At 43.4% G+C, this 21,186-nt stretch overlaps 1 protein-coding gene across 1 annotated transcript in view; it reads left to right on the top strand.

Moving 5' to 3' along the window:
* The window catches only part of CENATAC (centrosomal AT-AC splicing factor), a 144,440-nt gene that overhangs the window by 30,688 nt on the left and 92,566 nt on the right, over positions 1 to 21,186 (top strand). The window contains exons 2-3 of the mRNA XM_069614401.1: positions 14,371 to 14,537; positions 20,171 to 20,269. Of these exons, the coding sequence (XP_069470502.1) occupies positions 14,371 to 14,537; positions 20,171 to 20,269 (266 nt within the window). The remainder of the gene's footprint in view (positions 1 to 14,370; positions 14,538 to 20,170; positions 20,270 to 21,186) is intronic.

Here is a 21,186-nt window from a genome sequence, read left to right as displayed (position 1 = left end):
TGCCTCAAAGATGAATGTGCCCTAAACAGAGAAAACAGACTTATACCTCTGCTCCAGTCTCTACTCACTACAACAATACTAGTACTATGACATTACTAGACCACACTTCACCAACATCTGACAATACTCAATACCTTCCCTCACACCCACAATTGCTATTCTATTAGCCTGGACCAATACTTCTGTTCCGTGTTGGGTGACCCTTCTCGGCTGCCGGCTCCCCATCAAGGTGCTCGCCTCCCCTTCCTGGTCTGCCTGGACAACTCGCTGATGTCAGGCGTGATGATTTCCAAATGGCTCCTGACAGCCTTTAAAAATGGGTGTGCATTCCCTGTTCTTCTCGAAATACACACGAGGGTCCGACAGCCTCTCTGGTTCGTCAGCGAAGGAGTCAGCTTAGTGCCAAGCTGGTGTCTACAACCATCCCTCTGCTACCAAATTGTTTGGTAGGGAACTCCCAGGTAGGTTCGGGGGCTACTAGGAGTTTGCAGACTCAGAACTCACAGAAGGCCCAACACCTTCCTTCCCCAAAAGGAATGCAGGCTGAGACAGAAAGTTTGGCTGTCTTTATTACAGCCAAAACCAACAAGGATCAGTACAAGGATAACCGAAATCAAGGACCAGCTCAACATCTCGTGGCTTGCAGCCCAGTTTTATACCCAAATGACGTCAGAGTGATGCTAAAACCTGGGCCCTTTTCCAGAAAACCTATCGTCACTGGGGATTGGGTGTTGAGTGGTAGTCTACCTATAGCAGATCGGATGTGTTAGTTTACTGGCTTTTCCATGTCGGGGTGGGGGGGGGTCTGCCCTGGCCTGTCCCTGATTACTTAATACTCTACAATGTTGCAGTGTGAGGGTCTTACAATTGGTTCTTGCCCATTGCTACCCACCCCTAGGATCCGAAACTGTGATTGGCTAGAGCTGACGTTCCCCCAAGCCTGGGATTCTAAATGTTCTCAGCTCGTGGTGTACCTTCTCAAGGTAAGAAGAACAACTGTGTGTACCACCGAAGACCATGAGTATGTTCGTTCTCATCATGCAACACTTGTCTCCCGATGTAACTTCTTTGTTGCAAGCCTTTGTCTGGCTGCGTGAGACTGATCCTCGTTCCCAGCTGCTGGTTTCGCTTCATCATCGACTCGGCCCGGGTCACGTGTCCAGAGACCATGTTTTCGAGCTCTGCAGCTCCGAATTGGTCTGATTTTATGGAGAATTATGCCCATTTACTGCGGCTGGAGTTACTGTAGTTCAGGGAATGGAATGTCACTCCTATCTTGGTGGCCTTGGCAGCCAGCTCTGTCCCACACGTTTGCTCTTCTGTGCAGCCTGGATCTGTTCAGCTCAGCTCATGCCAAGCGTCTGCAATCTGTTGTAATTTTCCTAGACCATGATATGGCTTCTACACGTTTGTGTTAGTCTATAGTTCTCCATAGGTTGGTGTTACATTGGTTCTGTCAGGCCCCATAGGTGTTCTTGCAGTTCTATGAGGGCTAATGGCATATAGGCATCTGCAAGCATTCATTCACAATCTCTTGCTACTACTATTCTCTGGATGTGACTTTACACTCTTTACACATTTGCTTCAATGCAGGTCAAACAGATGTTTTGCATATCATGTTTATATAGCATTATTGTACTTGTATACTTGTAGGTTAACATCGCCGATTCAAGTAATCCCCTGATCCTGAGGTCAACAGAGGACCAGGTCTACATGACCCTAACATGTAGCCTGCAGGCAGGTAGGACATTAACTCGCCTACAGAGGTTGAAGAGGTTAAATTGAAAACAAGAGGACACAGGTCGACCATTTTAGGCCACAAGGTGACTTTGCACGATAAACCAAAATGGCGGTCTAACCTAAAATGGAGGCTTGATTAACTTAAGGTCACGACCTTGCAATACGGATTTCCTCGCAAAGCGACTGGGCATAGGCCAACAAATACAATGAAGACGAAACAATAGTATATCAGTTTCGACACTATGTCGTGATGTCTCTAGCGACGTCAGTAAGGTAGCTTCTTGGTACTCTAGTCAACTCTGTCAAGTGAATTCTCCTTTAGTGGCATCCTGTGGCTCCTCATCCACTCTGGATAATGTGTGCACTGTTCCTGACCTGTAGGGTTGGCAAAGTGGGTACCTTTTGCCATACTTGTCTGGCATAGGAGCAGTAGGAATATGGTCAGAAGTGGTATGGGCGATCGCAGTATTTGTGGTTCTGTTTCCTGGCCACGTATCTTGTGGGAGGGGAGGAGGAGCAGGGGTAGGGGTAGGATTCAACCATCCCTCTGCAAAGGTCTCTTACAAAAGATCTGCATATGCATTTTAAATAACTGTAAATTAATCTAGAGATGATAAACATGAAACATTACATACACTTAATGTAAACACTCCATAGTGTGCAAAATAGGCAATTGTCGCAAGTAAAACTAACGATTCACTTGTTTAACCAATATAATAACTGCTATTAATGCACTTAATTCTACATTCATGAAATTTGCCTGAGGCCTATGGTCCACACCTAACATATGTGGACTCCTAAAGTGCAGCCGGTAAACGCTGAACATCCAGGGCTGGATCAATGTGAGGCAGGCCTTAAGCCTATGCGTGTCTTTGATGGAGGATATAATTGAGGCAGCAAGGCATGTCATCTGTGTATTATTGATGTGGATGTTGTGTGGAGCCAGGAGGGTTCAAAGTGTTCCATGTAAAGGTTGAAGATCAAGGGGAGAGGATGGATCCTTGCAGGACTACACATGTGTAAAGTTGGTGAAGGAGAAGAATGCATTTTGACGAATTGGTGGCAGTTATCAAGGTAGGATCTGAGCCAGCTGAGGATGATCTTGCTGATCCATGCAGCGATGTTGAATATTGAGTGTCTGGTGGTCTACTGTGTCGAATGCTACTGAGCGGTTAAGGAGAAGTAGAAAGCAAGGATTACTATCATTGATGATGTTAAGGGCATTGTTGAGCACCTTGATGGTAGCCTTTTCCATGCTGCATCTGAAGCCAGATTGGTAGAACTGAAGCAGTTTGTTGGCTTCGATGTATTAGAGGAGTTGAGTGGCTTCTGCTTTCTCAAGATCTTACCTAGGAAGGGAAGATGGATGATGGGGCAGTATTTGCTGAGGTCATTAGGGTGCTGGTTTCTTGAGTAGCAGGATGACTTGTCTGGTATTGAGGGGAAGGTACCTTGAGTGAGGGAGTTGTTTATAATAGTCAGGTATGGGAGTACTGTGCTTCAGTCAGAAGGCTATTGAGTACGGAGGCAGGGAGAATGTCCTCAGCATACCTTGTGGCCTTGAGGCACGATAGGCTGGTAGTGAGGTCAGCCATAATAGGTGTCTTGAAAGTTGTCCGGGTAGTGGTGGTTTTACAAATTGCGATGTATAGTGTGCTGTCTGTAGTGGCGGTTTTGTGAGATGGGATGTGCAGTATGCTTGTGGTTTTGTTGTCTGTGCTGTCGGATCATGCTGATCTTGTGATGAAAAATTAGTTGATGGCTGTGCATTTTGTGCTGGAGTGCGGTACAAGTGGGTCTGGCAGAGGGTTGATGCAATGCTTCATGGCTTAGAAGAGGGCTCCGCTTTCATTGTTGAACTACTTGGCAATGGTGTTTTGGTAGCAGCTGAACTTGGCAGTGGTGATAGTCTTTTGTGTGTAGCACAGAGTTCATTGATCAGGGCGAGGTTGGATGCTCTGCAAGATTTTTCATCAATTCTTTTCTTGTGTACCAGGGTGCGGAAGGTTTAGACTTGAGCGTGCATTATTTCACCTGGGCATGACTGTTGTAAATTGTGTTGAGTTCTTGGAGAAGTGAGTCACAGTCCTGCTTCATCTGAGGTAGATCGGCCCATGTGAAGTGGAGGTTGGCAAGATCTTCTATGAGAGTCACAGCTGGGAAGTTCTTGAATGATCTTGATGCTTGTTTGCTTGGTTTCTGATGGGTGTGCTTGACTATGATGGTGTGACTAACATCAATGAGGATCTCCAGATGGCCCGACCAGTTGAGCAGGATTGGAGAGCTGTGATGGGAAGTGATGATGAGGTTGAGAAGATTACCTTTCCGACAAGTTGAATGTTTAATTCGAGGGTCAGAGTGTTGAGTGTGCAATGGAGATCTTCCTTGATTTAGTTGGTTGCTGGGTTGCCTGGCAGATGGTGTTTGCGCGCGTGAGAGACATGGTGGTGACCAAGTCTCTGATGTCTTCAATGAAGGAGATGTTGGGCTTGCGTGGCCTGTAGATGAGGTGGAAAGTGATTGTGTCCATTGGTAGTGCTGGAAGTGCACGAAAGGTTTTCGAAGGAGCCAATGGTGGCAATGCCTCCACCCATCTTTTTTGGACAGTCTTGTTGCATTTTCTTAGCCTTTGTGGATGAGGCGATCTAGGATGTGGGTGGAAGTGGATGTCGTCCAGGTCTCGGTAGGGCTGGGTGATATATTGAGTTTTGTAGATATATTGTAAGAGGATTCAATTCAACACTACAGCTAAGTCAACGCCTAGTCTATAATACTGAATGAAAACCCTTATTGATATATCTTTAGGTCCAGTTCATGCGTTCTGGATGACTACCCCTATATAACACCCCTCTCTTGGAATCCCCCTGACCCCACTGAGCCAAGAAGTAGTTCTGTTTTGCAAGTTTAAAAGGTTTATTTGATAATTTAAAATAGATATATATATCACGCTTTATAATAAATTAATAATTGAATAGCACACTTAATCTGATATGATAAAGATCAACAACGGAGAATCTGGCGCTAGCACACTTCTTATAATCACTAATGAGTTGACATGAAATGGATAAGGTAGCACACTGGTAAATAGGAACAAAAGTATAATGTGGTAGAGAATGCTTTATAGAGTTCAACTGGATGTAATGTTGAATGAACATGCAATACAGAAAATACTCAATATGATTTCAACAAACAAGGTAATCACTTTTCTCTGGCAATCCCCTCCCCCCCTTGATGCAATGCAAGGAAATGGAAGGAAAGCACACAGTTCTCAGAAATGCAATCAATGTAATCAGTTCAATCCAGCAAGCTTAGACAACAGAAAACAGATAGGAGTTTTGAAATCACAGGCCCAAATTGCTTTGATATGTGCTGGCAATGAATGAGAAATATGCTGGAAACGCTTTTAATTCCCTTTCAGAGGTTCAGGGTGAGTGGTATCTAGTTAATATTAGTCCAGGCTCACACTAGCAATGAGGCAGGGATAGTTAGCAGGTTAAACGAATTTCTGGCAAATGGAAGGCAAGCAGCAGCAGTTTTTACATGTGAAGAAATTTGCAAATCGCGGTAAAATTCGCGGATGCGTGTTCCGCGATTGCGGTAAAACTATAAGGGGTAGGGATGCGGTTCTTGGTGCGATTCAAAGCTACGATTCTAAGCTATCAGAGGAAAGTTACTGCAAGTCTCTAGCCCAAACGGTTGCGGAGATATGAGCGATTAAATAACGGTCGTTTTTCAGATTTGAAATTTTAAAGTTCAAAAAGACACGTGCAGCTTGCAACTACGAAATGACAAGTGACAGCTTTGCAAATGACAGGTGACAGTTAGGAGACTGTTCTACTTAGATTAAAATAGGATTGAATTATATTATTTTAACTAAGAGATTGGTTCTGCACAGTTTTCTAGGTACTCACACTATATTCTTGAGTGAAATGGGCCTCGCCATGGATCTGGTCAGGGTTTTAGACTGGACTCTGGTCTGGTCTGGTCTGCACTTCACAGTGATCTGGGTCAGCTCTCTCTGCTGGTCTGGGTCTCTCTGGGTACAGCACTGCTTTCTCTCTGGTTCTCTTAGTTCTGGATAGATTGAAGTCTCTAGTTTGGCTTTCTGGAGGTTGATGGAGGTAAGTATGGATTTTTCCGGCAGAGCGTCCCGCTGCAGATGGATTTGGAAAGTTTCTATCTGTCCTGTCTGTCTGCTTTTATGTGTTTAGAATGTGGGTGTGTTCTAGCATCACTGACCCTACCTCTCTCTCAGCTTCTAATTGGTCAAACTTCCATTTATCATTTGATTGGGGAATGAACTGTGAGTCAGCGTGATGTCATTTTACAGCCTGCAGAAAGTCCACTCCTCCTGTCAACTTACACACAAATCTAGATTTGAAACAAATACATATTTGCAGAGGTACATATTGTTTTAAAATCATATGCACCCATCATGCATTACAGGAGGTATCCCCTGTTCAAACTCTGCTCTTCCTGGGAGCTTGCATTCAGAACTGGCACATATTTCACTTTTTAACTGATTTTGCAATTTCTGACATGGACCCAACTTTACATACATGTGTGCAGGGAGTAGGGACATTAACTGATGAAGTTTCAGATTTTTAACATGCATACATTTAGAGTTATATCCACTTTTCCGCTGACACCCCCCTGAACACGCCACCGGGTCGAAAAACCTCTTAAAATGTGGGCAGAAAAATCACAAGAATTATGGTGTCATTTATAAAATTTTCACATGTCCGCTCTATGAGTTATTCATCTTTTTAAAGTTATGTTCTGGCTCCAAAGGGGTGTGGTTTCCCAGGTCACATGGTATAGAAACCAGTCTTTCCAGTTTCTGCCAAGCCAGCTTGCTCTCACAGGCAGTGCTCCTCCCAGCTCCAGCCAAGAGGAAGCTACATTTTACGACTGCGTTAATAAAAACCTTTGCCTGAGTGAAGAGGGCTTTGTTCACTCTCTTGCAGAGCCCAGGTAATTCAATTATCAGATAGCTGGCATATCCTTAGTGTGGGCAGCAAAAGGAAGGTTGGCCTGGGAACACAGCTGTGACTCAAGTTTCCCTTCTGATGGGGGTAGTTGCCAGGCAGAATTCAGTTCCTTAAGCCAGGTTTCAGATAAAATGTCACTTTTTGTTCCCCAGTTTCTGCATTCAAATAAAACTAAACATTTTCACATATGCAGCTAGAAGGCTGATTCTAAGTTTAAAACTATGACACTTAAACAATTGCAACCTATGTGACACTCAAAAGTAGGTCACTCAGTCAATTTGAACATTTAGATTTGTAGTGTCTTTCAGTCCAAATTTACTTAAACTGCTGAAATCCACAGCGCAGCCAGTCTTGTTATAAGCATTTTTCTGGGCTCTTCATTTCCCAGATTTTGTAGGCACACAACACTCCATTCTACCAAGTGTCTGCTGGTGTTCAGTGAATATTTTGCACATATTGCAATGTTTGAAATAGGCACTTTGGCTTGCCTTCAGAGAAACACAGGGTGGTTTTAAACTGCCGGCTTTTGGATAGTGGTGAGTACTGGTACTGCACCCATTTTTGGGATTTAAGAAATGAATTCCCCACAATTCTAGGTTGCATTTGGCAATCAGCATTGCCATTCCCAATGGTTTCAGACTACTGTGCGGGTAGTCCAATGGTGGTTTTAGGCAGTTTCCTTCTGTGCCCATAACATCGGCAAAAATGAATGGCAGCCTATTCTTCATGCATTTCCCTGTGCATTTTCTGGGAAGCTCTGGCCATCATGATGTTTTCCATGTCAGTACTGCACAGTTTTGAGGTAGGGCTAGGATGCATGGGTAAATACATCCCACAATATATTGATATATTTTCAAAATTTATATAGGATGAGACAATATTGCTAACATCAAGATATATATATACATACATTATTAAACTATTTTTTATTTACATTGTGATATTTAAACAGCTGTGTGTATTCTCGAAGAGGAACCCTGTATTTGCACTTTATTTTGATCAATGCCTTATTAATAAAGGTGTTTGATCTCTCACATGTAGTTGGTGGCTTACAACTGAGCGTTTAACCACATATTGAGATATATATCGCCATTCATCCCAAAAATATTGAGATGATTTTTGGTCCATATCGAAGATGGCGTCCAAGTCATGTGTGGTGATGAGGTTGGTGATGTCTGCGTGGCTGATTGTTGAACGGACATTGGCGAGCATCAGTTTTCATGTAGTTGCGGATAGGGATTACCAAGAACATTTATAGATGGGAATGGGGGTAGAGTGGACGAACATGTCACGCACCCACAGTAAAGAGAAGGAGCATGGGCAGACTAGTGAAAGAGAAGAAAAATCAAGGAGGCAAAATTAGTTCATCATGCCTATGGAAACAGAAGACATAGCTCCAGAATGTATAGAGCATACACCAAATAAAATGATGTGCTGTGACTGTGGCAGGCTGGGCTAAGTTTTGCATTGACTCTGGTGGCTTTGACACCTGTCAGCAGTTCTGCTGTCACCTGATGAAGGAACCCTGGAGCGGTGTGGGTACTTCATAGAGCAACATTTGCAATATTGCTGTGGAGGGTCCAAGTGGTTGAGCGGTTGGACTTATTAACGCACTATGGGAAGTTGCATCACGGGGACTACACACATCTTAAAGTGAAATATGAAAAAAATTAATTTGACCTTTCCTCATTGATGAAAATGCAGAGGAAGATGAGCATTTTCCTTTCTGAAAATGAGTTGTTAAAATACCTGATGAGACACCTTTCTATAATGTAGCTGCTAAAGTATAAAAGGTACGCACATTAAAAACCAAGAATCTGCGCATTCATGAACTACAGTAGGGTCTGAAAAATAATGTCCAAAACCCTGCTCATTGCATCTTTGCTACATAGAAGTGCAGGGACCTCAAATAACACGATTAAGTCTACTTGGAACAGTTTGGGCACTGGCTGTTGTGAAGGCATCATGAGGGAGACTCCGACAACAGGTTCAAGTTTTGTAGACGCAATGTTTTATTAACTTAAAATGCAGGATAGAGTAACGCCTAACTTGCCCCATGCTAAGGTGGGATTTCCCTACCGAAAGAAACCTAAGGATAGTCTGTGTCAGGAAGTCCAAATCAAATGTTTGTCTGTGTCCAAAACCTATACTTGCCCTCACAACAAACTGTATTCAATGTGTAGCGATGTCAGCATCAAATGAGTAGTCAAAATAAAGTTCAGCGCTTCTTCCAGCTCTTAACTTGTAATCCACTTCCCCTTCCCCAAGTTCATAACAGTTCACAAAGTAGTGGGGATCCCTTCCCCAAGAGTTTAAATCGTCCAGCTTTTCTACAAAAGAAAACTCAGTTCCTTGGGACACTTCCCAGCTCTCTGAATATTGGCACCGTTCAGTTTCTCAGATAATAAAGTTCGTGCTATCAGCCCAATTCACCACCTTTCTTCCACTCCAATCAATATTCACGAGTGCTCAAAAACTTGCTTTCACTCTGTTCGGTATTCAAAATACTTCTTATGGCTTTCATTTCATTCGGTATTCAAAAGTACTTAACAATTCATACAGGCTCAACTGCCCCCTCGCCGTGCCTGGGCCCCCTTCTCCCGGTGGACTCACTGATCTCTGTGTATGGGGGCTCTGCAAGTCTGACTGCCGCGGTTCAGCTTCTCTCGTGGTAGCTCCTATGTGGTGTGCTGGCGTTCGGCAGCTTTGTTTTTCCCACCAGCAGGCTTTCAGCGGGACAGGGACTCTCGCAGGTCCTCCGGCTTTCGTCTGCTTTGCTCCAGTAGCCCACCCTGGACCTCATCTTGTTCTGCTTTCTTCGGGACTCCGCAGTCCTCTCTCCTCCACGCACGTCAATGATAGTGTCTGCGTCTCTCCCAGCTTTCTTCAGCCACTCCGACTCGGTTGCCGTTTCTGCAAGACTTCTGCTTTTTAAAGTTCCCACCATCCTGATTTGACAAACGAAGACTAGACCGCTGATTGCAGAAGCAGTAGTCCTGCCTGTGTCTTGCTGTCCTACTCCTCGTCGCAGTACCTGGTTGAGGCACGTATGTGCATACATTATTAGAATGAGGATGTGTTGTTCTATTTGGTCTCTTCCTCATCTCAGTAAAGTACTGTTAGTCTTGGGGAATGTTTTTTTGGGGAAAGACAGGGAAAGGGCTTACAACAGCCTATAAAGGCTTGGGATGGAGGGTTCATTATGAAAAGAAAATCAGGGATACCATGTCTCGCCTGAGGACGTCCTCTCTCCACTCCCCAGGTTTCCCCCACCCTCCTTGCTTATCCACCCCCAGGGTCGGGATCCAAAAGCGATGACCTTTGCCTGACCACCCTAGAGGAAGGTTCAGGGAGAGAAGTGTGGACACTCTCTGGTTCCTCACACTGTGCAACATACATGTGTTAACTGAGAAATGGTCTCTGAGTCTTGGCACTTTGAAATTAACAAGAATTGTTTAATTTGCCTAAAGAATAACGACAAATGCATTTACCGACTCATAAATTCCTGTTTCCTTCTACAAATCAACTGAAATCCACACAAAAACTGAAGGGAAAATATTTTTTGTTTCCACTGTCTTGTTGAAAGTAGTGATAATTCAGCTGTAACTTAATTATTTTACAGTGCTCAACTTGGCATGCTTGGAGCTAAAGACGTTGGACCATGATTCTGCAATTTAACACCTGGGTGTTTGTAGCACTCAAAGTGCATGTTTGACTTTTTGTTAAGAGCAGGATTGTTGCCCAGCGCACACCACCAAACTGAATTATGACTAGTTGGGAGATGTGCAAGAGTCATGTTGGAGCCACTACGAAGAGTCTTATTAACATGTACATAAGGTTTCCTACTATTTTCATGAATAAGGAGGTAACTGTACGTGGCTTTCTCTGAAAATGGAACATATGCTATTTCAAAATATTCCCTGCATAGGCAATTACCATCATGTGACATTTCAAATTGATGTCAGCTAGTGGGTACGTTTCTAGCATGGAGATCTAAAGCATCAGGTTTTGATCCCCATTCGGCACTGTAGAGCCAAGCACGCCCCAAAGAAAATCATTAACTCATGTAAAAGAAGCACAGTACATCGACACTGGGCCTCAAAAACCTTCAAGGGGAGGGGGGGGGGGGAGGGTCCACCCTCTGAAGAATGTGAGTGGACGCCATGTACCGTCGAGTTTGCCATGCTGCTTTGAGACCTCATATGAGGACTGGATTAGGGGCCTCTATTCCTGCACGAGACCCTAAACTGGTGCCTGTTATGTAAGAAGATGCTCTGCAGCAAAGCTGGTACTCTGCTAGCGTATCCTGCATGCTGTATATTCTCTGGTGGGGTGCAGAATAGGAGTCGGGCAGAGTAGCAGCTAGGTATGGCATGTGAGCACTGCTGCACCTGCAGTATGACAGTCCGCACACAGGGATTGATCTTCCAAGTGTGGGTGAAGCACTGAGAAGGGGATCCCGTGTTCCTCTGAGCCTGGCCTATGAATGACAGGAATGTCATTGGACCCCCAGACAGCGCAAAAGCCTTTAGAAGCACCAACACCTGCCCAGCAGCACATGGCTTTCTTTCAAGTTAAGGAGTGCTGAAGTAAAACTCCACTCTGCAATTTCTGTTATCAATTTTCATTGCAATGCAAGGAAACAACCCAATAGAGTTTCTCAGTCAGAACTTATGATCACCGTATATACATAACAGGATCCTGTTCATAGGTTTCTTCGCAATGAACATGGAGTAGTAAAATAGTGGTTCCCATGACCTTTTATAAAAGAAATCTTTAATAATGGTGCTATCTTTTGCACATCCTCTACCTGTTGATCCCTGCCTCACGTTCACGTTTTATATTGATACCTTGCTTCAGAATAAGAACTACACATGCTTTCTCCCTTTTTATTTGTGTTCTTAAAACCCATGTGCACTATCTATTACAAGGTGTAGTATGGTTACTACCAGGCTTCTGTTCGCAGAGTGTTTTGTTTTCTTATGCTTCATTGTGCAAACAAATTAACCAGGGGTTGTCTTCTCATCAAGCTTTCTGGCATCTATGAACTCTGCCACAGAGACAGGAACAGAAGAAATCCGGCGGGCCCCTGGGAGGTTTTCTCAGAAGTCTTTATTAGATGAGATTATAAGACACTCTAGAAAAGCACACAGCACAGTTTGCCTTCAATCTGCTTCTATAGGATTATTTGGATGATGCAACATCCTCATGCAAATGACTACTTGGTCAAAGTATGCTTCCGTTGGGTTCTCTTAGTCAGAGGGCAAAAACTAACTTCACCGTGATTGGGTGGCTTATCTGGTGCACCCCAAACCCACATTAGTCGTACTTGGCATTGGCAATTGCTTCCGACGCACAAGACTAATAAGCTTATTTTTGACCCAGCTTGACACATTATACCATTTCTTAACTTCTGCCAAAAACAATTTCATCACATCACTGTCAATTCTTATCTACTTTTCTAGGTCCTGCCAAATTTGTTTAATGCCTTATACATGGGGAAATGAATAGCCTCTATTTTATGATGCCAAATAATGCAGCTGGTCTTGTCAAGTTGGTCTTCAGGAAGCACAGTGTGCATTTCTGATTATCAACATAGATCAATGTATCCAAGTTCCCTTGCCTTGTCTAACTTCATCATTAATCTTGCCTGCTTTTCCTGCCAAGTTCCACGATTAACCTCCCAGACTCAATTATCTACTGCAAGATGCTGCCGAAGACCATTTCATGTGTTGGCCTCCGGTTGCTTATCAGCATGAGTCTGGGTTCTCCACACCTGTCCTTATCACTAGACACCATTTTATGCTTGAGATATCCATTTTAAAATATATCTGTCTGCCACTGTATTAATCCTTCAAGAAGTCATTGTTTAAGCATTTCTCACTTTGTAGCTCTTATTCATAACATATCTTTATACATTACACACAGATCATAAGTGTATAAAGCCCCCTTCACTTCCTGAATTATTTTAACCCAGATATGCGCAGCGCCATGTGCACTTTTTATCTTTAATGAACAGCACTATAATCCTAATGTATGCAGTAATGGAACCATTGATATGCCTATCATGTTATCTGTACTCAGTTGATTGGGAGTTGGGGTGGGGGTACGGGGGAGGGGTCAATACCCCTACACACACACATGCCTGCATTTCTAATGCCTTATTACATACGGTTCATGATTCTTTCTAAACCATCACATGGCAGTTTATATGTGCTGCTTGCGCCCATAAATGTGCCCCTGCGTAGGAGGAGATGGGGTAGCAGGAAACCACAACTGCATTCAGGAAATATGCATTGGTCTTGGTGGCCTCATTCGAGTCCCTTTACAGAGAGGTTCCGGATTTTAACAACTGTGACTGACTAAAATGGAGAGCCTGATCTTGAAGATGTCCTTGATAGAAAAACGCAGTGGAGCCGATGGGGAGGGCGACCTAATCCCCTGAATTAGCACTAGGAGTCCAAAACGTATAGAAAAAGGTCTTTTTACAGCATTGCTCAGCAACTTCTACTTTTTGGATGCAACAAAAGGTCAAGGTGCTGGAAAATGATGCCAGACTTGCAAACATTTGAATTCTGGGAGTGTCCGTTGAACCGGAGACAGGCGATCTTCTGGAATTTGTGCAAACATTTCCGTCTGCCCATGTCACCATGGAGCAAAAATGTAAGCCAGAATATCGAGAGCTATTAAATCTCAACCAAAGTTAAGGGTTGAGGTTCTGATGCTGAGGGAACAGTGCCTGTTGCGTGGAATGATGCTGGCGCCTGTGACCCTAACCTGAAATTGGCATCTTGCCACAAATGGGAGGGTGGTAGACACTTGCCAGAAGCAGCAAAGAAACAATGGTATGGAGGACCGTTGCATGCCGAAGATCTGAACGCAGATGAAATAACACGATCTGCCACAGTGGAGCTGTGGATTAAAGGTGGGATTGCAGCCTAAGACCCAGGTGATGCAGCAGCTTTTGAAGCCATGCAATGCCTTGGACGCACCACAGCTTTAGCAAATGGGACAATTAAGAATTTTAGCACATACAGAGACTCCAGACCATATCAAGAGCACGACCAACTGGAAGCTTTAGTAGATCTGGGCACTGGGAACAATGCCTGAGCAAACTGTAGATGGGAGAGCAGTTGACTAGTAGCGAGAAATCGAGGACAGGGAGCAGCATCAATCTCTCTAAGCAAAGCTGAGTGGCCTAAGTAATCTGTGAGGCCTGGCCGAGTATGAGTCTGAGCGCGCTGAAGGGTTTAGAGAAGCTTGGAAACCACCAATCAGTTAATCCTGAAATAGCTGAGAAGCCTAAACGGCTGGAAAGACTTTGCATCCTGAAAAAGACCTCTTGTCTGCTGGACAGTGATCTTGCAGCTAGAGGTCGGTGAGAACCTGGCTCGGGGAAATGTCTTGCTAGCGCTTGACCCGAGTTTCAAGCCACTGGTGTCAAAAACCCGACTATTGACCCGACTACTTGCGACGTAACCATTAAGAATAAAATGAAAACTCACAAATTTGTGGCTGTTTGTTGTATTATATACAGTGCTATTAGACGAAAATAAACCGTGCCCCTATAGGAAGTGAGAATGAAAAAGTCGTTCCTTGTGCATAAGTCTGAAGGAAAATCTCTTTGCATTGTTTGCAGGTGGAGGCGGCTCGTAAAATGGTTAAAGGTGCAAGAGTCTTAAAGTATGACGCCACGGAGCACGAGAAGAACATCTGGTGTTACTGCTGTCAGCTCGAGGTGAAGAAGCACATGGGCAACGGCAGCATGACTGTGATTCATGGGTCCCTTTTGGAGCACCTGGCGAGGTAAGGGTTGGTGCCATTTTTGCTTCAAGTATACAGAGTTACTCTGTACCTGGGCAGGAGGCGGAACACTGGTGTCAGTAGATCTAGCCCACACAGTAGGTGGAACACCTGGGCATCAGCCGTAATATCATACGCTAGGGACTTGAGTTGGGTAAGAGCTGTTATTAGTAAGTAGTGGGTGGAAATCTTGGCAGGATATGGATTGGCTGAGTTACATTTACAGCTCGGTGCTTTTTCCAAACTTGTCTCTTTGCCCTTCCCATTTTTGAGCACTTGTCTGTGTGTTGGGTAGTTGGCGCAATATAAATGCACTAGATACATGGCTTTCTCTTTTACCCAAACTACTGAATTGGCACCAAATGTCGTTATCTACATAGACGGGAAGGATTAAACTGCCCATCTGTAGCGGTTCGAGTGCTCAGATTGAATCTAAACTAGAACTTGCCCAGTCGTGATGGCCCAGGCTCTTCACATTTGTGATGCGTACGTATGGCAGTGTTGGCTTGCTCAGATTTAGTGTCCTGGGCAGCGTGTGTAGAATGAAATGGTGCACAACAGACTTAAACCTTTTCTGTCTCTCACGTTTGGCCAAAGCTTAAATTCATGCAGGCACTTCAGAACAAATTCCCCACGTTCTTCCGTCTTCATCACAGCTGCAAGGCCCTTTCAGCTCAAGTTCTTTTAAATACGTGTGACCGAACATATACACGCAACACTATGTAGGTGGTGCTTTCATCACAAGAAAGTTGTTAAACCCAATACTTGTGATTCATCTGCAATTTAAACAGGAAAACAAATAGTTACCTATTTAAATGTCTTTTTCCCGATAGTGCATTGGAAGCTCCATAGACAGGGACTTGTGTGAAAATGGACACCACTGATTAAAGACCCCCCCCCCACCCCCTTCTGGCATTTCGGTTGCCACAGAGACAATATCCACTATCCAGATGTGATATATATAAAAAATTATTATTATTTTTTAATATTTTAATTTTTTTAACGTATGCTGCATGCTCTATAACCATCCCCACCTTTCCGTATGTGTAGTTTGAACTGAGAGCCTCGTGCTTCAGACCAGACCGCATAATTGCTGCGCTCCAGAGCTCCCAAGATGAAGTCTAACAGAGAGCTGATCTCAATGTGTTGTTTTGTCTGCCCCAACTCATCTTCTGCTGACATTTCTCTAGGGAAGGAGAATGTTGGGCCTCCCCAGGTCATGGATTAGACCATTACCCTTTTAACTCCAGGCATACATCCCCTCCACCCTCAGGGAACGGTATTGCTCCCTCTTCCTGCCAGCATCATATTTGCATTTCCCTGCATCACCTACAATGTCATAATGTCCAAAGAACCATCGTATCCAGCTGACTGAAAAACTCGCTATCCTTGGGGCGGGGGGGGGAGAGGGGGCGCAACGCCCACAGAAGCAACACCACCAGGAAGGAATTCAAAAAGTGCAAAAAGGAGAAAACTGGGCAACAGGCTTTCTCTTACTATGAACCAGTCCCTGGAATACATTCCCTCCACCAGTAAGGCTGCCACCCTATCTCTCCAGCAAGGAACGTAGAAGCACATATTTTCAAAAACCTTGTCTGGCACTGCCAAATCATTGATGGGACCCTCCTGTCCTTCCCCGCTGCCGAAACTCTAAACCCCCTCCTGCCCCCACACCCCATTTGTTAGTGCTAAGCTCTGTTGATTGCTAGCTAGGTCCACAATATGATTCATACAGTTTGTACCACATCAGTGGCAGTTCTCGCACAAAGAGGTCTGCCCCCTTCAATGGGGCATTGTTATTTAGACCTTTGCACCCATTTGGTTGCATTGGGCATTCCTTCACAAAGTTCCATACCAGGGTGGGCATACCTCACACACAATTAGTTCCTAGGGTTCCACTGCATTTCTCCCACTTTAAATCTTAGGCGGGGATGGCATGATCAGTGCACGTTCTCTTAAGCAGCAAGGGATTTCTCACTAGACAATTGGAACTTCAAGCTCTCTTGAATGGTTGTGCTTGGAGACCTGTCTGAACAAAATTCTGCTCTGGGTATTAGCTTTTCCTTCAGACCATTTTCTTATTTTCTACTAGCGGCAGTCTGGACTACAGAGAATACTCATTTCCCAACCGGGTTATTCCTCTAAAATGCTGGTGTAAGGATAGAGTTTTACCCTTAACCAATGCCTTGCCCTGAAAAATGCCGTCAGTTAAGTCGGGTAGTGATGCACGAGAGAAGCACTGGCTTTGGAAACTCACAGAAAGCGAAATGAGCAGGCAATGGAAGATTACAAGAAGCCCAACGAGTTTCAATTATGTCATTTTCAGAGGCAAAAAGCCAAGTCTGAAGACTGGCCAGTTGAGTAGCGAGCAGAGAGAAACACAATGTTCAGTTTTTTGGGCAGAGGTCACTGATGCAAAAGTAGGATTTAACCGTTGAATTTAGGGTGTTTTTCCTTTGCCACACTTTGTCACTTTTGTTTTGGACAACGTTTAGTTAACCAACTCAGAACTTTCACCTAATCGTTTTTATTGTTGAGACATTGAAAGGTATTGCACTTGAGTCGCTCGAGTTAGAGAGCTTGGTGCATAGAACTATTCATTAGTCCTCCCATCTCGTTTAGAACCGATGGTTGATGCCCCCTTCTTTTAAGGTATCGTGTATGTTTCTACTAACATGTATATCGGGGCTCCAAATAATGAAATTACATTTGTGCTAATTAACCAGAATTTTAAAACTGCAAAGAAGCCAGGAAATGTCTCCTGTGCATGGTTAACGTTAGTTGGGCGGGGACGTGATGAGTATGTTGTGTGTTAGGTAGAATTTCATTTGTATGCACAATCTCCCCTACATGCGAGTCCCTCAGTACTTTTGCTGGATTACTGGATTTTTGGTCTGTTCCCTGTGTGAGTGGGAACCTTTTTCCACACTCACTCATTCACCCTATCTTTTAGGATACATTATATATCTTTTATACATTTTTCTTGAGTTCTACTTTCCTCCAAGTTTTACGGCATCTGTCTCTTGACTTTGCATCACACAAGGCCCTCTGCAGTGTTGCTGGGAGAGCAGTTTGGGCTTCCCTTTTTTATCTTCTGTTATAGGGGGATATTTGTATCCTTGCTATCTTTTATTGTGAGATCGACACGACACACACCACCTTATGTGGAGGGTGAGGGGCTACAGAGTATCCCCTTTCTCACTGCTCCTGTAACATATTGGTTACGCTGACCAGCTAACCTGAATGGCTTGTGGCAGTGGTTTTATTCGACCTACTTTTGTGCAATTTTTACTTCCAGGCTGTACTCAGACGCAGTAGCGCACAGAAGGGTCACCATTGATCCAAAACGATTACTGAATTATTATTTTCGCCATTTCTTGTTTTCTTGTCCCTTCTTGGTCCTTTTTCTGCTGTGCTGGGTGGGGGAGGTCCTGGTTTGACTTGTGTCTTTGGCGGTAATCCTTTGTGAAGCCCGCCAAGGCTTCGTGTGTCTGTGTGGACAGGAAACTGGGAAGGACTCACTCTGCCTATTCTTTGTCTTCTGGTGTGCCTGCCTGAACCAGTTCCAATTGGGGGACTGACTATCCTAAAAGAAAATACATGAGTGGGTTTCTAACAAATTGACTAAATCAATATATAGACAAAAATTACTAACTGAACTATAAATAATTCAGCCCGTGACTAAAACAACCGGGGCCCAAAAATAGACAATGAATACCCCTTGATTCAAAAAATCCATCACCATACTTGCATCAATCCATTCAAAATGTGAAAATAAATATATATAATATCAACACCAGGAAAGCTATGGTGGGTTTGAAAAATCAGATTCACGTGAAAATAGGAAAATCCATTGAAGCCAAGTCACACAAAGCGCCCCTAGTAGCCACCGCTGGAAGTTCATCTCCAGTTCTGAGCCACAACAGCAATGTGGTTATGCAAATTAGCCCAAATGCCAACCTGTTTTCGACCTCACGCCTGTTTGGCTTTAGAGAGCCTTCTACAAAGTCCCTGGCCCCTTTTTCCAACAAAGGCGGTACTTGCTTGTCATTGAAACTTCCTCTGGAGCTTTTGTGCCTACCTGTTTGCCCTCCAATCAGACTCTGACACACTCCTAACTAGATAGAGATGGACTTTTAAAGTGTTGGACCTCTGTGAAAATAATTACATGTATTTAGCAGATTTATTTTGGTTTTTTACTTGTACCTGAAACCGATATTCTGAAAGTTATTACAAAAGTTTTACTGACCTTTGAACTGCACACTGCTATTCTAAAAGTATTACAAATGTGATTTGCTTACTGTGAATAATGTATTGGTTTTTCTAAAGCTACTTATTGTGTGTTATAGTACTTATCTTTTACTTACCTTTTGTGTGTATATATATATATATATATATATATATATATATATATATATATATATATATATATATATATATATATATATATATATATATATATATATATATATATATATATTAAACCATTATTTGTATATAACTCTTAGTGTAAGTGTTTCTTTGGCCTTTAGTGGAAGTATCTGTGTACTCCAAGTTCTTTGTACCGCCTACAGCTCTTTCTCCCTCCCAAGATAAGCCTTGCTGTTCAGCAATTGCTACCAACAAAACTTGTGTGGTTCATGCCTATACTAAGAGTTGGAGCCCTGTGTCCCAAGTGTGAGTCTTCGTCTCCCCACTCCCCCTCACCCAAAGGTGGACTTTTGTTAAAGTCCCTAAAAGTGTTTTCAAGCTCTTTTTGAAATGGAGAGAATCTGATCATTGTATCAAGGTCTGGTAACGAAAACCGGTCTCTTTCTGGTTTTAAATAAGATGTGTTCTTAGGTCTCGGTAGAAGTTAAACTTCAAATTACTGACACTAACGTAGACATCAGAGCCTCCTTGCAGGAAGCACTGTCCCATATGGAGATGAACACCTCTTGACAAAGGGAAATGAAGCTACATTTAGCATGATTGTATAGGAATGGGATAAAATAAAAATTTCAGGGAGCCCAAGTTCAGCAGATAGTTTCCCAAATAGAGGCTAAACTAAAATTCATATCCTTTCTCTCCTAAATAAGGAATTTGCCCATTGTGTGCCTATATACCTGAAAAATGTTTCGTTGTACCCCTAATTTGGGTAGTTTAGTGGTGGTGGCATCTCTGAATCCCCCTCTTTGCCCCACGGGAGGAGGGGGGTTCATTCAATTAAAAAGGTGCAATGGTTAAATGGGTATAACAACCTGTGGCTTGTTAGCTGCAGCTCTACATCCTAAATAACAGACTCAATAAATAACTAACCAAAATTCGAATGACCATATAAGTAATTGGAAACGGAACTTGATTTGTGATATAACCCAAGGAGATCAGCAAGTTGACTAGGAAACTCACATTGCCACTGACTGAACTATATCCTTTGTGTGCACAAAGCAAACCTTTCCATTCCGCTCACCATTCGGTGCCTGCTATTGTGTAAGGTCCCATAGCTGCTGCTTGCGCTTTCTTTTAACTTGCATGGTTACTGCCTGTCTGTACCAGTTATTCTCAGTCTGATGCTTGCACTGTTGTTTGTTCCTTATGTGAGGTTTTCCTAGGGTCAGATGTGCTGCAATGTAAGATCCCACTGTTCTTCTTTTCAGCCCTGAGCACAAGAAGGAAACCAACAAGTTCTGGTGGGAAAACAAGGCAGATGCTAAACTGAAGCCCCAGTTCCTGCTTTCGCCAGAGGACTATGAGAAGTAAGAGGGTTTCTAAAGGCTCAAGACCTTTTCAGTAATTTGATTTATATTGTCAATGCTAGCCTTAGAAGCGTAAAAGCTTGCCTTTCTACCCTTTTGGAGGATGTCACAGAAGACTGTGAACTAGTTAAACCATCTAACCGTAATCCCCTAATCCTTACGTCGTATGGTTTACAATTTTCTTTAATGTGGTCTCATTTGTTAAAAGACAGGCTTAAAAGGACACAATTTAACAAATTGCCACTGAGAGCGAGGACTGTATCATGAGCTAACTCAGATGGTCTATCTAGTTACAAAATGTGTGGGAGCCTCAATGTAGGATATGTTGCACTTTCTTTTATTTTGTCTGACATATTCCGCCATTAGACTTGTAACATTGGTTCCAATTCTGATTAATTCTGAAGACCCCTTGTAGGTTGGGCGCTACTGTCATATTTGAGACAGGCGCTATATGTGAGGAAGCGCATTTCCACCCCCACCCCTTTGAAGCAAGTTATGAGTAGTGCTGTTTTTTCTATTTTGACCTGCCATTTTTATGCTCATCCTTTAATAGGCAATGTAAAATATGAATGTGTGTGTATATACATAATTGCTGAAAACTTAAGGGACAGTTAAGGTGATCCAGCTTTAAAGCAACAAAATCCTTGGAAATTCAGCGGATGTGGCAAATGATCATCTTAACTCTGCGTCCCCCCTGTTGATTACCCCATAGGATCTAGTGATGTGTTATTTATATAGTGCTTATGCCTAAGCACTTACATAGAACATATATACATACAGATTGCAGCACCGAGTGCACAACCCACAGAGTTATCATGCCGGCCTCTAATTTTGTATTTCATTGTGAATCCCATCTGTTATGCATGTGCTCATTGACTTTGCAACGGGGGGACGCCGAGTTAAGATGATCATCACTT

This window comes from Ambystoma mexicanum, chromosome 9 (genome assembly GCF_040938575.1).
Source record: "Ambystoma mexicanum isolate Mex_15411 chromosome 9, UKY_AmexF1_1, whole genome shotgun sequence".
Classification (NCBI taxonomy): domain Eukaryota; kingdom Metazoa; phylum Chordata; class Amphibia; order Caudata; family Ambystomatidae; genus Ambystoma; species Ambystoma mexicanum.
The sequence above is the reverse complement of the archived record's forward strand: the minus strand, read 5'-3'. Positions and strand labels throughout refer to the sequence as shown.